At 35.5% G+C, this 18,787-nt stretch overlaps 1 protein-coding gene across 3 annotated transcripts in view; it reads left to right on the plus strand.

Annotated features, from left to right (window-relative positions):
* CASP8AP2 (caspase 8 associated protein 2) overlaps positions 1 to 13,794 on the plus strand; it is a 93,260-nt gene extending 79,466 nt beyond the window's left edge. For 2 of the 3 annotated variants that reach the window (XM_077162416.1, XM_077162418.1), the window contains 4 exons: positions 5,530 to 8,677; positions 10,914 to 11,013; positions 11,465 to 11,517; positions 13,048 to 13,793. In XM_077162416.1, coding sequence (XP_077018531.1) covers positions 5,530 to 8,677; positions 10,914 to 11,013; positions 11,465 to 11,517; positions 13,048 to 13,051 — 3,305 coding nt within the window. In that variant the 3' untranslated portion in view covers positions 13,052 to 13,793. Of the gene's footprint in view, positions 1 to 5,529; positions 8,678 to 10,913; positions 11,014 to 11,464; positions 11,785 to 13,047 lie in introns of all 3 variants that reach the window. The other variant, XM_077162417.1, reaches the window with a different exon arrangement.
* The last annotated feature ends 4,993 nt before the right edge of the window (positions 13,795 to 18,787 follow it).

Genomic DNA, 18,787 nt, shown 5'->3' on the forward strand with positions numbered 1-18,787 from the left:
CCTTTGACTGATATATGTCATATCTTATTATTGTCTCTTTTTTTAATCCTTAATTACCACTATTGATGATTTCTACACCCTCCTCCAAGCCTCTTTCTTTTCCTTTCAGCCTACAGGCCTTCCTTTAGTATTTCTTATAGAGCACATCTCTTCTAAATGGACTTTCTCAGCTCATGCCTTCAATTTTGCAGGACAGTTGTGTCAGATAGAGAATTCTCAGCTGGGAGTTTTTCTCTTTCCAAGTCTTAAATTATACCATTGTTTTTTGCCTCCATGGTTTCTAAGGAGAAATCAGAACTTAGTGTTATCAGGCATTCCTTATGTGTAATAAATCACTTTTCTTTTGCTGTTCTCAGAATTCTCAGTCTTTGGCATTCTCATTCGTATGTGTTATTCATAATATGTATATTAGTATAGTGTTCAGATTTATTCCGTTTGGAATACAGTTGCACTTCTTGGACATGAATGTCTATGACTTTCATAAGAGGTGGGAAATTTTTGGCCGTTATTTACTCAGACGTTCCTTTTGCCCCTTTTCACTTCTCTTTGCCTTTTCGGCCACCCATGATGCGAATGTTTGTGTGCTTCGTGTTAATTCCCCAAGACGCTGCTCCATATTTTCTATTCTATTCTCTTTCTGTTCTTCTTCCTGAATTCAGATATTCTGTCTTCTAGCTCGCTGATTCTTTCTTCTTCCTCTTCACTGCGTTGTGTATTTTTTCATTTGCTCTGTTGTGCCTTTCATTCCCATAAGATTTGTTAAATTTCTTTGCATGCTTTCAAATTCTTCTATGTGCCCACCCTGTGTCTTCTTAATATCTTTTATCTCTTTAGCCATATTCATGGATTGGTTTAAGAGATTTGTTTGAACATTAGTTGTTACAAATTTTGTATCTCCCCCAGTTTTTTTTTATTAATTAAAAAAAAATAACTAACACAACATTTAGGAATCATTCCATTCTACATATGCAATCAGTAATTCTTAATATCATCACATAGATGTGGATCATCATTTCTTAGTACATTTGCATCGATTTAGGAAAAGAACTAGCAAAACAACAGAAAAAGATATAGAATGATAATATAGAGAAAAAATAAAAATAATAAAAATAAATAAAAAATATTAAAAAAGGAAAAAAACTAAAAACACAAACAAAAAACATTTAGCTCAGATGCAGCTTCATTCAGTGTTTTAACATAATTACATTACAATTAGGTAGTATTGTGCTGTCCATTTTTGAGTTTTTGTATCTAGCTCTGTTGCACAGTCTGTAACCCTTCAGCTCCAATTACCCATTGTCTTACCCTGTTTCTAACTCCTGATGGTCTCTGTTACCAATGACATATTCCAAGTTTATTCTCGAATGTCAGTTCATCAGTGGGACCATACAGTATTTGTCCTTTAGTTTTTGGCTAGTCTCACTCAGCATAATGTTCTCTAGGTCCATCCATGTTATTACATGCTTCACAAGTTTATTCTGTCTTAAAGCTGCATAATATTCCATCATATGTATATACCACAGTTTGTTTAGCCACTCGTCTGTTGATGGACATTTTGGCTGTTTCCATCTCTTTGCAATTGTAAATAACGCTGCTATAAACATTGGTGTGCAAATGTCCGTTTGTGTCTTTGCCCTTAAGTCCTTTGAGTAGAGACCTAGCAATGCTGTTGCTGGGTCGTATGGCAATTCTATATTCAGCTTTTTGAGGAACCACCAAACTGCCTTCCACAGTGGTTGCACCCTTTGACATTCCCACCAACAGTGGATAAGTGTGCCTCTTTCTCCGCATCCTCTCCAGCACTTGTCATTTTCTGTTTTGTTGATAATGGCCATTCTGGTGGGTGTGAGATGATATCTCATTGTGGTTTTGATTTGCATTTCTCTAATGGCCAGGGACATTGAGCATCTCTTCATGTGCCTTTTGGCCATTTGTATTTCCTCTTCTGGTAGGTGTCTGTTCAAGTCTTTTTCCCATTTTGTAATTGGGTTGGCTGTCTTTTTGTTGTTGAGTTGGACAATCTCTTTATAAATTCTGGATACTAGACCTTTATCTGATATGTCGTTTCCAAATATTGTCTCCCATTGTGTAGGCTGTCTTTCTACTTTCTTGATGAAGTTCTTTGATGCACAGAAGTGTTTAATTTTGAGGAGCTCCCATTTATTTACTTCTTTCTTCAGTGCTCTTTCTTTAGGTGTAAGGTCCATAAAACTGCCTCCAATTGTAAGTTTCATAACAAACCTCCCTACATTTTCCTCTAACTGTTTTATGGTCTTAGGCCTAATGTTTAGATCTTTGATCCATTTTGAGTTAACTTTTGTATAGGGTGTGAGATACGGGTCTTCTTTCATTCTTTTGCATATGGATATCCAGTTCTCTAGGCACCATTTTTGAAGAGACTGTTCTGTCCCAGGTGAGTTGGCTTGACTGCCTTATCAAAGATCAAATGTCCATAGATGAGAGGATCTATATCTGAGCACTCTATTTGATTCCATTGGTCGATATATCTATCTTTATGCCAGTACCATGCTGTTTTGACCACTGTGGCTTCATAATATGCCTTAAAGTCCGGCAGCGTGAGACCTCCAGCTTCGTTTTTTTTCCTCAAGATACTTTTAGCAATTCGGGGCACCCTGCCCTTCCAGATAAATTTGCTTATTGGTTTTTCTATTTCTGAAAAATAAGTTGTTGGGATTTTGATTGGTATTGCATTGAATCTGTAAATCAATTTAGGTAGGATTGACATCTTAACTATATTTAGTCTTCCAATCCATGAACACGGCATGCCCTTCCATCTATTTAGGTCTTCTGTGATTTCTTTTAACAGTTTTTTGTAGTTTTCTTTGTATAGGTTTTTTGTCTCTTTAGTTAAATTTATTCCTAGGTATTTTATTCTTTTAGTTGCAATTGTAAATGGGATTCGTTTCTTGATTTCCCCCTCAGCTTGTTCATTACTAGTGTATAGAAATGCTACAGGTTTTTGAATGTTGATCTTGTAACCTGCTACTTTGCTGTACTCATTTATTAGCTCTAGTAGTTTTGTTGTGGATTTTTCTGGGTTTTCGACGTATAGTATCATATCGTCTGCAAACAGTGATAGTTTTGCTTCTTCCTTTCCAATTCTGATGACTTGTATTTCTTTTTCTTGTCTAATTGCTCTGGCTAGAACCTCCAACACGATGTTGAATAACAGTGGTGATAATGGACATCCTTGTTTTGTTCCTGATCTTAGGGGGAAAGTTTTCAATTTTTCCCCATTGAGGATGATATTATCTGTGGGTTTTTCATATATTCCCTCTATCATTTTAAGGAAGTTCCCTTGTATTCCTATCTTTTGAAGTGTTTTCAACAGGAAAGGATGTTGAATCTTGTCAGATGCCTTCTCTGCGTCAATTGAGATGATCATGTGATTTTTCTGCTTTGATTTGTTGATATGGTGTATTACATTAATTGATTTTCTTATGTTGAACCATCCTTGCATACCTGGGATGAATCCTACTTGGTCATGATGTATAATGCTTTTAATGTGTTGCTGGATTCGATTTGTTAGAATTTTGTTGACGATGTTTGCATCTATGTTCATTAGAGAGATTGGTCTGTAGTTTTCTTTTTTTGTAATATCTTTGCCTGGTTTTGGTATGAGGGTGATGTTGGCTTCATAGAATGAATTAGGTAGCTTTCCCTCCACTTCAGTTTTTTTGAAGAGTTTCAGCAGGATTGGTACTAATTCTTTCTGGAATGGTTGGTAGAATTCACATGTGAAGCTGTCTGTCTTGGCTTTTTCTTTTTGGGAAGCTTTTTAATTTAATGACTGATTCAGTTTCTTTACTTGTGATTGGTTTGTTGAGGTCATCTGTTTTATCTTGAGTCAAAGTTGGTTGTTCATGCCTTACTAGGAAGTTGTCCATTTCATCTACATTGTTGTATTTATTGGCATAAAGTTGTTCATGGTATCCTGTTATTACCTCCGTTATTTCTGTGGGGTCGGTGGTTATGTCTCCTCTTCCATTTCTGATCTTATTTATTTGCGTCCTCTCTCTTCTTCTTTTTGTCAATCTTGCTAAGGGCCCATCAGTCTTACTGATTTTCTCATAGAACCAACTTCTGGTCTTATTGATTTTCTCTATTGTTCTCAATTCATGTTCCCAATTTCATTTATTTCTGCTCTAATCTTTGTTATTTCTTTCCTTTTGCTTGCTTTGACCCCCAGTTTTTTTATTTGCATTTCTGTGCTATATCTTCCTGCTGCTTCTTATGGCTTTGGAATTTTTTGCTTACATCTGGATAATCAGATTATCTTGGCGAGTTTAATCTGAAAGCTGGATGTTGTCTCTTGTCAAATATTTTGTTGTTGATTGGCTATTTTCGTTGAATGGTCTGTTTTCAGGTGTCAGTATTACCCAACCAGGATTGGGCCATGGATCTGTGGAAGGATGCACACCAGTTCCACAGCGCCCTGGTAAAAGCATCAAGTAAAGATACCATAAAGCCTTTAATTCTGTTCCCCAGGGGTGCGCTTTCTTCGTCTGCCTAACTTAATGGTCCTCTGCCCAAAAACCTTTTAGATGTCTTCCCAGAGGTGCCCTTTTCTCACCGGCCAGCTGATGGCTCTCTTTTGCAGTCTCTTTGAGGAAACCTTATGAAGAAGGCTCTACTTAGCTCCTGTTGGGATCCAGACAATGGCATAGCAGCACTGGGCCAGGCATGTTGAAACTGCTGGTCCCAACAGTACAGATTTGCCATCCAAAAGCTGGAAATGTGCTAGACCATGTCCTGCCCTGTTTGTGGGAAAGTAGATCTTTGCAGGCCTCTTAGTCTGCAGCAGCCTGCCCACCAAGAATTGGACACCAGGAAGCTTTCTTTCCCAAGAGTGGGAAATGAACACCAGCAGCCTCAACTGAGGAAGTTACTCACAATCTCTGACCGCAGCTTCTCTGTCTTTTCATCCTGCACTCTTCTGTGTATTTATTGTACAGCTCTTCCCCCGATCTCCAGAGTTCCAGAACTGTTGTTCTGGACTATTTCTGCCTGTCTCCTACTTACTTTTCTGGGAGAGAAGTAAGCCCAATCTCTCCTAATCATCCAGCTTGTATTCCTCCCTTTTCTTCTTTATTGGTAACAGTTCATTAACATATTACTCAGAGCCTGTTGTTAACCATATATGTACATTGAGCCTTTAATCTCTAAATTTAGGTAATTTTTCATTTTTATACAAAAGCCTTCATGAAACCGAGGCATAGAGTTAAGTGATACTGCTAACATGAAGTAAACTACTCTCACAGTTGGTGGTTATGCAAACAACCAAACTATGACTGTTATCAGAGGTGTTCTGAGCATATTTTAAGATCAATAAAGACCAACGACAGGAACTAAGTAGTAGGCATTGATATTCTGCTAAAAAAGTAAAGCTATTAAGATATTAAATTACCTCAGAGCTTAATTTTTTGCTATATTTAGGATTGAAATCCTAAATGACTAGGACTTCATGTTCATTTAATATACGTTTTAATATACTTTTCTCTTCCATAGATGTGTTTCCACCAAATTCAGCTCATTCTACCTTCAAGAGTCTGTCTGATGATCTAAATAAAGAAAATCAAAAGCCAGTTCTCAAACCTGGCAGATGTACAGAAGCAGGCTCCTGTATCAGTTCATCTTCAGATGAATTAGAAGAAGGAGAAATTATAAGTGACAGTGAAAAATCTAAACCACAAAAAAGTTTTGAAAAAAGTGTCAAACCTATAGCATCTGCTGAAGCCGAAGCACAGAAAATGAAAACTAGCCCAGGAAGTGGGAAAAATACTATGCATTTGAATAGAGACAATAAGAAACCATCTTCTGTAAAAATCCATCAGACCAATGGCAAATGGAATAAAACACCAAATGAATCTAATAGGCCTTCAAAAACAGGGAAGAAAGATAAAACATTGAGTACTTCCAGTCTGGAGAAAATAGTTCAAATTATTGCTGTACCATCTTCTGTGCGAGATGTTATGCATATGTTACGAATGATAAGAAAGCATGTAAGGAAAACTTATATGAAATTCAAGGTAAAATTCTCATTAATACAGTTTCATAGAATTATTGAGTCAGCAATTTTGAGTTTTACATCACTAATTAAACAGCTTGACTTATCAAAAATCTCTAAGTCAGTGGCCACTTTACAGAAGAATATCTGTGATATTATAGAATCCAAACTTAAACAAGTTAAAAAGAATGGCATTGTTGATCGTTTATTTCAACAGCAACTCCCAGATATGAAAAAAAAATTGTGGAAATTTGTAGATGATCAACTTGATTACTTGTTTGCAAAGCTTAAGAAAACTTTAGTAAAGTTTTGTGACTCCATAAGCTTTGGAAGTGATAGCGATGAGGGAAAACTTGAAAAAACAGCTAAAAAGAAAGCTCAGTATTCAAATTGTCAGAAGGGAAATGTAGAGACCTCTGACAAAGAAATGCTCAAAGTAAAATCTTCAAAATCAGAAGACTCAGTTCATTTGAAGTCTTTACTAGAGTGCAAAAGGTTTGAAGAGAAACATCAAGACCAAAGTAATTCCAATATGAGTACAGTAAAGCATGACATTAAAACAGGTTTTAACACCTGCTTTGATAATGTAAAGAACTCTCCATCGAAAGAGCACTCCTTGGCACTAAACTGTCTAGGCACCCCAAAGCCAGGAAAAACTGAAGGTGGCATTGTAGAAGATGCACAGGCATCCCAGCATACAGCTTTGAAGCCAGAACGTAGTTTTGAAATTCTTACTGAACAGCAAGCTTCTAGCCTTACTTTTAATTTAGTGAGTGATGCACAGATGGGTGAAATATTTAAAAGCTTGTTGCAGGGTTCTGATCTTTTAGACAACAGTGTTAACTGTCATGAAAAAAGTGATTGGGAGTTGAAGACTCCTGAAAAACAGCTTCTAGAGAGTCTTAAGTGTGAATCTATACCACCTTGTACAACAGAAGAGCTGGTTTCAGGGGTGGCTTCCCCAAGTCCTAAAATAATTAGTGATGATAATTGGTCATTATTATCATCTGAGAAAGGTCCATCTCTTTCTTCAGGGCTTTCGTTGCCAGTTCATCCTGATGTGTTAGATGAAAGTTGTATGTTTGAAGTGTCCACTAACATAGCTTTAAGTAAAGATAATGTATGTAGTTTAGAAAAGAATAAACCCTGCATTTCTTCCATACTTCTTGAAGATCTAGCTGTCTCTTTAACAGTACCATCACCTCTCAAGTCAGATGGTCATCTCAGTTTCTTAAAACCTGAGATTTTGTCCAGTTCAACTCCAGAAGAAGTTATTAGTGCCCATTTTAGTGAAGATGCCTTACTTGAGGAAGAGGATGCATCTGAGCAAGATATTCATTTAGCTCTGGAGTCTGATAATTCAAGTAGTAAATCAAGCTGTTCCTCATCATGGACAAGCCGGTCTGTTGCTCCAGGCTTTCAGTACCACCCTAATCTACCCATGCATGCAGTCATAATGGAAAAGTCCAATGATCATTTCATTGTGAAAATAAGGCGTGCTGCACCATCTACCTCTCCTAGTCTTAAACAGAGTATAGGGCCTGATGAATCACTGGCATCTTTGCCCAGAATAGGAAATGAAGTTGATGAAACAGCAGAGGAAGAGTATGTTTTATGTCAGAACTCAGATTTTAAAACTGTGGATGAATTGGGTAATTCCATAAAAAACGTTGATGGCAGTAAATTGACTGATGAAGAACAGAACTCTATGGTACAAACACAGGTTCCTGATATCTATGAATTTCTTAAAGATGCCTCAGGTAAAGCAGGTAGTAGTGATGAAGTGACTGATGAATGTTTCAAGTTGCATCAAGTATGGGAACCAAAAGTATCTGAAAGCATTGAAGAATTGCCTCCAGTGGAACAAATTCCACAGTCTGTTGAGGATCATCTTCCAAGCACATACATAGACCTAACAAAGAATCTGGTCACTGAGACCAAAAACTTGGGGGAGTTGATAGAAGTAACCGTTCTAAATATTGATCAGTTAGGATGTTCTGGAGGGAACCAGGGTCAAGACTCTCAAGTATTAGACGATTCTTTGCAGCCTGATACTGTGGATGTTTTTATTGATTTGACACAAGATGCTTCAAGTGAGAGTAAGGATGAAGGTAACCATCCCCTAGCTGTTGAAACTCTGGGGTGTCAGGTGATACATATTGATGAAGAAAACTGTAAGGAAGAAAAGGGACATGTACGAAATAGATCTTTGGAATCTGTTGTTGCAAATTCCTATATTGATTTGACCACAGAATCTTCCAGTCCATGTGAAGCAAAAAAGGATGATTTAAAGTCAGAACTGGCATCAAATTCTGATTGTTCAGAGTTGCCTGGTGCTTTGGATAATAATCACAAAAAGAGAAAGAATCTTTCTGATCTAAATAATTCTTCTCAGAAAAAACAAAAAAGGGAAACAGATTTAACCAGCAGGGAAAAGACCAAAAATACTATGGAAGATTCTAGTGAGAATGGTGACATTCTCCAAAAGAAACCCAATAATAAAAGGATTACTGCAGTGACTAATGATCCCTCATCATTAAAGACAAGTCCAGGGAGTAAAGCTCCATCAGCTGCACCTGCCACTTCTGCGAGTCTTTCTGCAAAGAATATTATAAAAAAGAAAGGAGAAATTATAGTTTCATGGACAAGGTAAGATTCTCCTTGTGAGACATTTAAATTACTGGATATTTGGAAGGACTAGAAATCTGTTCTGTCATGTTATCATGGTTTTAACGCTGATGAATAAGGGACGTGATGACTTAAAAATGGTCAAACTTAATAGAAGATACATTCCCAGGATACATTCCAGCTGTGCCATGGAAGAGACCACAGGAATGGCTATTACTAGGGGTGTGTTTAGTACCACTGTCAGAGCTTTTCAATTAAAAACACTTCTTTCATATGGAAGGAACTTGTATAAGCACATTATATAAAGGAGAAAGATAGGTGCTGCAACAGGGCCAAATGTTGGAGTGCTTACAATTTGAGTTTTCCCCCAAATTAAAACTTTCCAAACCATTTCACAAACAGGTTCTACTTTTCACTGTTTGTGAACTTCTTAAGAAACGGCAGTTTCTAAACACTACAGACATAACGGTAACCACAGTTGTGAGTCATTGGACTAGGGTTCGTGACATCTATCCTTGACTAGAATGCATAGAGGCTAAATTTTGTAAAACTAGTGATTATTTTTTTGATTCTGCAATACTCTAAGCCCCTTTTTAGGTAATTTCAGACAGCTGAATAAAACTCAGATTTTGATAAAAGAAATTGGTTCAGGCCAGTAGAAAAAGCAAAGATTTTAGGATTTGATGATCAGAAATCTATTGCATTTCTGGTACTTTTGCTTAAGTGATCACCTTGGGGTCCTGGTTTATGTTTTGTTTTGTTTTTAAATTTATTTATTTATTTAAAAAATTAAGAACAAACAAAAACAGTAACATATCATTCTGTTTCACATATATAATCAGTAATTCTCAATATCATCACATAGTTGCATATTCATCGTTTCTTAGAACATTTGCATCAATTCAGAAAAAGAAATAAAAAGACAACAGAAAAAGAAATAAAATGAACATTTAAAATGATCTTGTCTTCAAGTTCACTGACTCGTGCCAACTCCCATCTGCTGTTGAAACTTCCTAGAGAATTTCTCATTTCTGTTTTTATGGTCTCCAGTATTTCTCTTTGATTCCTTTTTTAAAAATTTCTTCCTGTTTATTGAGATCCACATATTTCTTCCTCTTTATTGAGATGTACACATTATTGACTCATCATTTTCTTGTTATGCTTTAGTTCTTTCCTTATCTTCTTGAGCATATTGAAGGTCATTTTAAGTCTTTGCCTGGTATGTCCAAAAGCAACTGGTTTTCTTCATTGATGGTTTTTGAATTTTTATCTTGTTCCTTTAGATGGGCCATCATTTCCTGTTTCCTTTTTTTTTTTTTTTGGTCTTGTAATCTTCTGTTGCACACTGTACATTTTAGTATTTTAATGTGTTAACCCTGAGATTTTTGGTCCCTGCTTTCAGATCTTTAGGTTTTTATCCATCCACTGTTATCCCAAAAGATGTCCTTGAGTTCCAGGAACTCACAAAAACCAAACCAGTGCAAAAAAACACCTTCAAAAAATAAGAAAAAGAGAAAACACCTTTCATGGTCTTTGCAAATTGGCTCTACCTTGGCTAATGCTTCCTTCAGAGTCTACCCTCATATGAAATAGGTTAATTATTTACTTAATTCTTACACTGCTTTAGCTATCTTTAGGCTGCTATAGAGAGGTGAGAGGCGAGAAGCCTCTCCTACCATTTCTAGAAGTTATGTTTTCTTGATTTGGCACTCCTCCAGTTACTGAAACCCTTTAACTGTTTTCTGTAATTTTGAGGAAGATGGCTTTGCAAGTTTTTACTAGTTGTTTAAAGATTCTGTGGGGGAATGGCACCCTGAAACATCGTATGCCATCTGGGTTAACTGGAAGATGGGCCCTAGTTTTTAAAGTACTGTATACATTAAAGGTAAAATTTTGTTTTCCAAAATTTAAATTTTGTTGATAGAAAAATAAATTAATACATTTATTGTAGAAAATTTGGGATCTATAGATGAGCGCAAAGATTAAAATCATCATAATCTTATTTCTCAGAGATAATCTTTATTGATATTTAGATTTATATACTTTTTTTTTCCTACATGGGCAGACAGTGGGAATTGAACCCTTGTCTCCGGCATGACAGACGATAATTCTGCCACTGAGCCGCCATTGCACCACCTGGGTTATATACTTTTTCTCTGAGTTTTAATAAAAGTGTCATCCATATTGGTGGACCTTAAAGCAGAGGAATTTTTGTTACCTTTCTACTCTAATGTAAAAAGCATTTTCTTTCCCTCAGGAATGATGACCGGGAAATTTTGTTGGAGTGTCAGAAAAAAGGGCCATCAGTGAAAACATTTTCTTATTTAGCTGCCAAATTGAATAAAAATCCAAATCAGGTAACTAATTTTTTCATCTCTTTGGACTCATAGATCTTGCTACTCTAAATACTTAGATATAAATTATATAATTTTAAAATTTCAATAATTTGCACATATTCATCAACAATGTTTTTAGAAAGTGTGGCACTGAATATAGGACTATTAAACTTTTTGATTAAATTATAGGTATGTAAAAAGTTGACTGGAAAGTTTTTTTTTTTGTTATCGTAATGAATTTCAGGTAATTCTGTAATGTTTGCTTGACTTGTTTCAGAAGGTTTGATGTTGAAAAGTTAAATTAGCCACCACACATTTAGGGTGAAAAGGAACTAATTTTTAAGAAAATAAACTATCTCTTTATTAGTGAAGATAACTTTCGCTGTCTTCAGATGTTTTGTGAAAGTTTTCACTAAAGATGAAAAAATATTACTGAAGCATAGATGATTAACACTCATTTTTAATTTTTCAGGTCTCAGAAAGATTCCAGCAGTTAATGAAGCTATTTGAAAAGTCAAAATGCAGGTAGTTAATGGTTACACTACAGGACACTAGTAAAGTAAATGTTTGACACTATAACTGTGCAGAGAATGGCCTGTTAATCATTGAAGATGTGAGTAGTGGGTGAAAGACATCAGTTGAGTTCCTGCTTCAGTCACAGGTTGGAGGATGGCTGCTTGTGCAGGCATCTAAGGCCACCACATCCCCAGGGACATGCTAAGAGTGACACCTGCTGCAGTTCAGATTAGCATGGCAGCTCTCCTCAACGTTTTGATTGCTGATGAGTCTAAGGTGGGGGGAAATCCATTTGATGTTTCAAATAATTTTTGTAGATGAAACAAAATTAAACATTCTGAATAGTAGCAATGCATTTCATACCCAATGAAGTTTGTGCAGTCATTGGTCTCACATTTTTAAATATGTGGTAAAATACTTTAAAATTGTCAAATACAAAACATTTATTCATAAATATGAAGTCCATTGTCATCTGAATAGATATGACTTACCATGTTAAATTATTAATGTTAAATTATTAATTACAGACATTATTCCTCGGTTTCTTTAGCCATTCTTGTACAGTTTTATTGAAGCAATAATACTTACATTATTGGCAGGATTTTCCTGAAAGAAATAAGCAATCGCTTAAGTATTTTTTATTTTTATTTAAGTAAAATTGCAAAGAAATACTTAACTTATTCCTGTATTTTCAGTGGATTTATAGTCATAATTTTTTGAACAAAATACACCCATTTTCAAATTAAATCTGAATTTAACTAAATCTGAGTAGAAACCGTATTTGGGCATAGTTCTCAGTATGAAGGGTTTTGAATATTTTTGAATTCTAAATCCCTGTATCTTGACCCAACTTGAATTATTGTCTTTAAATTATGTTAGTTTTTGAATCCTCTTAAAGCAACTGGTTTGCTAATGAGATCTTCAAAAGATGTTAAATAGTTTACTGTGAATTTAAATTTCTATTTATATAATTCAGAAATGTAAGATTGAATAATGGGGAATTTAGAGAGGAAACTTCTTCTAAAGAAACTTTTAAAAAATACCTTAAGGCAAAAAATGGCCTGATTATTTTTAGATTCTCTGTACTTTAAAGTTTTCTTTTCCTAAAAGAAATTAAATGCAGTTTTTTGTTTTACTTGAATTTTATCTTAAAATATGATTACCATTCTTTTGTGAAGAGAATGCAAATTTGTGAGAGACTTAACTTGTACCTGGAAATGATGCTTGTTAGTTTGAAATTGCCAAATTCCATTACAAATATGCAATGTTTAAATAGATTTAATACTTGAGATTTTATTTGCTTGCATATTAGCACACGTGCGTCATTTCACCTCTAGCTTATCTGATTTTTTTCCCCCAAGTACTATAGTTCATTAAATTCTTATTGAAATCAGGGTATAATGTCAGACTGATTCTGTGATAACTAGTTTTTTTATCATTGATTATTGTCCATGTGGGACTTGTTGAAAAATCAACATTTTGTGAAGTTGTCATATCAGAAAAATAGAATAATAACTTTAGCATTTTCTTATATTACAGATAAGTTGCTGAATTCCTTGGAGTCTTAATTGATTTTGCATGCTACAGAGAAGCTTGGAATCCTCATGTTTTAAATGGGGAATTAGAGGGTTTTTTAAAATCACATTTTGATTACTAAATGATATTCTGCATTTGTTATTAATTACTGACTCTAATCTCAAATCAATTTATTCAGCTTCTTCCAGTCATCAGTATTTTTGCTTACCTGCTATTGGTCAAGATACTTATTTTTGAACATGTTAGTACTGATTTTCAAAATGGAAAGAACAACAATATAGTATCGAAAGCTTAGTTTTGATACTACAAATGATTTTCTTTTCTAAATTTTTAAAGATAATTTTGTAGCATTTTAAACCTGATGACTATTTGGTTCAGGTTTTCTCCCATTTTTATTTGCTTTTCTAACTGCCTCTCCTCATTTTGGTACATTGTAAAATAATTTAAATAGTATATTTGTAAATATGTGTAATTATAATGATGTATAAAATACCTTGTGTATGTGTGTTGTGTACACATAAATGGCTTTGTCTAGCCAATGTTTTTTTACCTGTATAAAATTTTTGCATAAAGTCTGCTCTCTATAACAGTAATGTATAATAAAACCATGTAAAGTTCTGTTAATTTTGAATAAAATGTTTCTTTTAGTGTGTTATAGATCATAATTAAAACAAAAAAGGGTAAAACCTCCAGGGGAGATGGGTGATGCTTTGAATTGGTTTGTATTGCTGGGGTATGGCTGATTGGCCATTAATGGATTCATTAGAGAAACCCTCATGTCATTGCCTGATCTCTGGCAGCCTGGTACTGGGCAGTGAACCAGACCTCTGCTGCAGCTGTCCTCACAGATAAAGTCAGTGCTGCACAAAAGCCTTTTGTTTAAAGGTTTGGGGAAAGCAGGTGAGGATTGACTAGCTTGAGCATTACTTTTTTTACTCCCTTTCCAGACTCATAGGACTAAAGAGTTCTAATCTAGACTGTAAACTCTAGGAAGTGCCTTTTTCCATTGCTCTTTCTCCTATTGTATTTGAAAGGGAGCCTTGATTTGGAGGATTGCTTTGTAGATAAAAAAAACTGTAGTAATTAACTATGGTTTTGTAGTGCTGAGATTCTGTATCATTTGGTTTGACCCCATCCCTCTTTTTTTTTTTTAATTTTTTTTTATTGTGTAGTATAACCTATGTACAAAGCAAAGAAATAAAAAAACAGTTTAGTTTTCAAAGCACTCTTCAAAAAGAGTTACAGGTTACAGGATAGATCCCAGTGTTTGTCGTGGGCTACCATAGGATTCTCATATTTTTCCTTCTAGTTGCTCCAGAATATAGGGGGCTAGAGGGCTTAAATACTTTATCATCACAATCGACTTTTTCTTCCTTATTTTTTTGTGAACAATAACACATATACAAAAAAGCTATAAGTTTCCAGCACAGCACCACAATTAATGCTAGAACATATTTCAATTCTATGTAGGACAACTAATTGTTGTAGAACATATCTCAGACTTTGGCATGGGTTACAATTTCACAATTTTAGGTTTTTACTTCTAGCTGCTTTAAAATACTGAAGACTAAAAGAGATATCGGTTTAATGATTCAGCATTCATATTTATTTGTTAAGTCCTATCTTCTGTGTATCATTCCACCATCACCTTTGATCTTTCCATACCTCTTTTTGAGGTTGTTTGGGCTATGGCAATTCTAAATTTTTTTATATTGGAAGGGTCTGTCACTAATATGGGATAGGGAGATGGAACTATCTGATGTTCTGGAGAGGCTGGGCTAGATTTCAGGACTTATCTGGACTAGGGTCCCATCTGAAGATTGTAGGTTTCTGGAAAGTTACTCTAGTGCTTGAAACCCTTGCGAAATCTTATATATTGCCCTAGGTGTTCTTTAGGATTGGCTGGAATGGTCCTGGTTGGGGGTTGGCAGGTTATGATAGGTAGCAAGGTCCACCTGAAGCTTGCGTAACAGCAGCCTCCAAAGTAACCTCTTTATTTGAACTCTCTGCCACTGATAATTAATTGCACTTCTTTTCCCCATTTTGGTCAGGATGTAACTGTTGATCCCATGGTGCCAGGTCTGGATTTATCCCTGGAAGTCATCTTCCATGTTGCCATGGAAGACTTTCACCCCTAGATGTAATGTCCCATGTAGGGGGAGGGCAATGATTTCACTTGCAGAGTTGGGCTTAGAGAGACTGAGGCCACATCTGAGCAACAATAGAGGTCTTCCATAATTAAGTCTTAGGCATGCCTATAGGTAGTCTAAGCTTCTCCGTTACCTACATAGCGTTCACAGGAGTAAGCCTCATGATCCAGGGCATGGCCTATTGATTTGGGTATCCCTAAAGTTTGACACAGTATCAGGGGATTCCCTGATGGTAAGGTTTAATAGTTCCATTGTCTTTCTTCCCTCCCTTAGGGAACTTTGCCAATACTTTTTGATTATCTGCTTAGTATACTCTAGGATGTTTCCAGGCATTACAATCATCTATACAGGATTAAAGGACCTCTTATTCTGTGCTTCCTGTGTTACAGTTGTTCAAATGAGCTATTCAGATGGGTTGAATTAGATGATGCACTACAGAAAATTTCAGTTCCAGATGAAGTAAATCTTTCTTTCATTGGTCTCAAAGAGTATATGTGGTTCTAAAGTATAGACATTGTCTTCTTTGCCCCTATGTTCTGGCGTACTTTAACCCCAACCTGTTCAGCTTCATTCTTATCTCTAGATATCTGGTTATATATATAAAACAGCCTCTCAAAATCCTGAAATAATAATCACCACTCCAGACTTAATGTGTCTGCTCTAAAAGCTTACAATCTAGGCCCCTGTTTTCTTATAAGCATTTTCTAGAGGAGACCATACCATTGTTCTTTTTTGTTTATGGCTTATTTTGTCTCACCAAATGTTCCACGTGTTCATTCACATCACTGCATGCCTCATGACATTGTTCCTTTTTGTAGCAGCACAACCGTCATTTATAAGTATATACCATTGTTCCCCAATCTACTTCTACATTACTGCATCCTTCAGCCACCTGCATTCATTGGGCATCATGTAGAGGACCCAAAATCCACAGTCCATCAACATTCTCAATTTTAGATAATTTCGTTGTTCTCAAGAGACAGAAAACCAATAACACACCCTTAACAAACAGGAAATCTAACCTCTTAACTCTTGTCCCTCACTCCATTATTTATCTCTGCTGTGGCTGTGATAGTGCTGATGGTTTCCTTTTGAACATACCTCATAGCATCCAATAGCAGTTTTCCCCCTGTACCCTGGACTTAAACACTGTTTATACAAGAATCATATCATTGAAGTAATTCTTACAAGAACTCATTCATATTTCTAGTGTGAGTCAGTGGAACATGTAGGTCTATACAACCCCTTTCAATCTTGTTCATCTTCAATATGGTAATATTACTTCTAGACCCACTAGAAAATCATCTTCACTTCTATCTATTCCCTTGCATTGGAGTTCAACCTCATTAGCTAATGGTTCACCCATCTGTAGCTTCAGTGTATCTCGGAATCCGCTATGTTATGTATTATAAGCCTCTGATTATACCTTTATGCTGGTCATGAAAGTGGAATCATACATTGTCCTTTTGTGTCTGGCTAATTTCACTCAGCATTATGTCCTCAAGGCTCATCCATCTTGTCATGTGCTTCAGAATGTCATTTTGTTTTACTGCTGCATAATATTCCATCATATGTATATTGCATATTTTGTTGCTCCACTTGTCTTTTATGGGCATTTGGTTTGTTTCCATCTTTTGGCAATTGTGAATAATGCTGCTATGAACATCAGTGTGCAAATGTCTGTCTGTGTTGTTGCTTTCAGCTCTTCTGGGTATATACCAAGTAGTGCTATTGCTGGGTCATAGGGCAACTCGATATTTAGTTTCCTAAGGAACTGCCGAACATTCTTCTATAGCAGCTGCACCATTATACATTCCCACCAGCAGTGCGTAAGTGTCCAGTTTCTCCACATCTCCAACATTTATAGCTTCCTGTTTAATAATCATTTTTATAGGTGTGAGTTGGTATCTCGTAATCTTGATCTGCATTTCCCTTAGAGCCAGTGAAAATGAACATCTCTTCATGTGCTTTTGAGCCATGCGTATTTGCTCTTCAGAAAAATGCCTATTCGTATCTTTAGCCCATTTTATGAATGGGTTGTTTGTTCTTTTGTTGTTGAGTTGTGTTATTTCTTTGCATATATAAGAAATCAAACCTTTTTCGGGTATATGATTTCCAAATATTTTTTCGCATTGAATTGGCTGCCTCTTCACCTTTTTGACAAAGTCTTTTGAGGTGCAGAAGCATTTGATTTTGAGGAGTTCCCATTTATCTATTTTTTCTTTTATTGCTTGTGCTTTGGGTGTAAAGTTTAGGAAGCTGCCTCCTATTACTAGGTCTTGAAGGTGTTTCTCTACATTTTCTTCTAGAAGCTTTATGGTGCTAGTTCTTAAATTTAGGTCTTTCTTGATTTTTAATATAGGCTTAAATTTAAGGCAATAAATTTCCCTCTCAGCACAGCCTTTGCTGCATCCCATAAGTTCTGATAAGTTGTATTCTGATTTTCATTTATCTCCGGATAGCTGCTGATTCTCTAGCAATTTTTCCTTTGACCCACTGGTAGTTTAAGAGTGTGTTATTTAATCTCCATATATTTGTGAATGTTCTTGTTCTTTGGTGGTTATTGAGATCAGGGAAAGTGCTTTGAATAATTTCAATATTTTAAAATTTATAAAGACCTGTTTTGTGCCCCAGCATATGATCTATCCTGGAGAATGTTCCAGGAGCACTAGAGAAGAATGTATAACCTTGTGCTTTGGGGTGCAATGACCTATATATGTCTGTTAGGTCTAATTCATTATCAAATTTTTTTAACTTCTCTCTTTCCTTGTTAATCTTCTCTCTGGTTGTTCTATCTGTAGAGGAGAGTGGTGTATTGAAGTCTCCTACTATTATTGTTGAAACATCTATCTCTCCCTTCAGTTTTGCCAATGTCTGTCTCATGTACTTTGGAGTTCCTTCATTGGGAGCATAAATATATATGATTGTTATATCTTCTTGGTGAATTGACCCTTTAATTAGTATATAGTGTCCTTCTTTGTCTCTTATGATGTCTTTACATTTAAAGTCTATTTTGTCCAATATTAGTATAACTACTACTACTTTCTTTTGGTTACAATTTGCATGAAAGATCTTTTGTCATCCTTTCACTTTTAACCTATTTGTATCCTTGTGTCCAAGATGAGTCTCTTGTAAACAGCATATAGCTGGATTATGTTTCTTTTTTAAAAATTTATTTATTAATTAAAAAAATAAGAAACAAAATAAAATTTATTTACAATATCATCACCTAGTTGCATATTCATCATTTCTTAGAACATTTGCATTAATTCAGAAAAAGAAACAAAAAGACAATAGAAAAAGAAATGAAACGAACACAGGAAAGAAAAAAAAAAGATTATACCTATCGTACCCCTTACCCCTTGCCTTCATTGATCACTAGCATTTCAAACTAAATTTATTTGAACATTTCTTCCCCCTATTATTTATTTTTATTTCATATGTTCTACTCGTCTGTTGAAAAGGTAGATAAAAGGAGCATCAGACACAAGGTTTTCACAATCACACAGTCACATTGTGAAAGCTGTATCATTATTCAATCATCAAGAAACATGGCTACTGGAACACAGCTCTACATTCTCAGGCAGTTCCCT

The sequence above is a fragment of the Tamandua tetradactyla genome, chromosome 5, assembly GCF_023851605.1.
Source record: "Tamandua tetradactyla isolate mTamTet1 chromosome 5, mTamTet1.pri, whole genome shotgun sequence".
Lineage (NCBI taxonomy): Eukaryota > Metazoa > Chordata > Mammalia > Pilosa > Myrmecophagidae > Tamandua > Tamandua tetradactyla.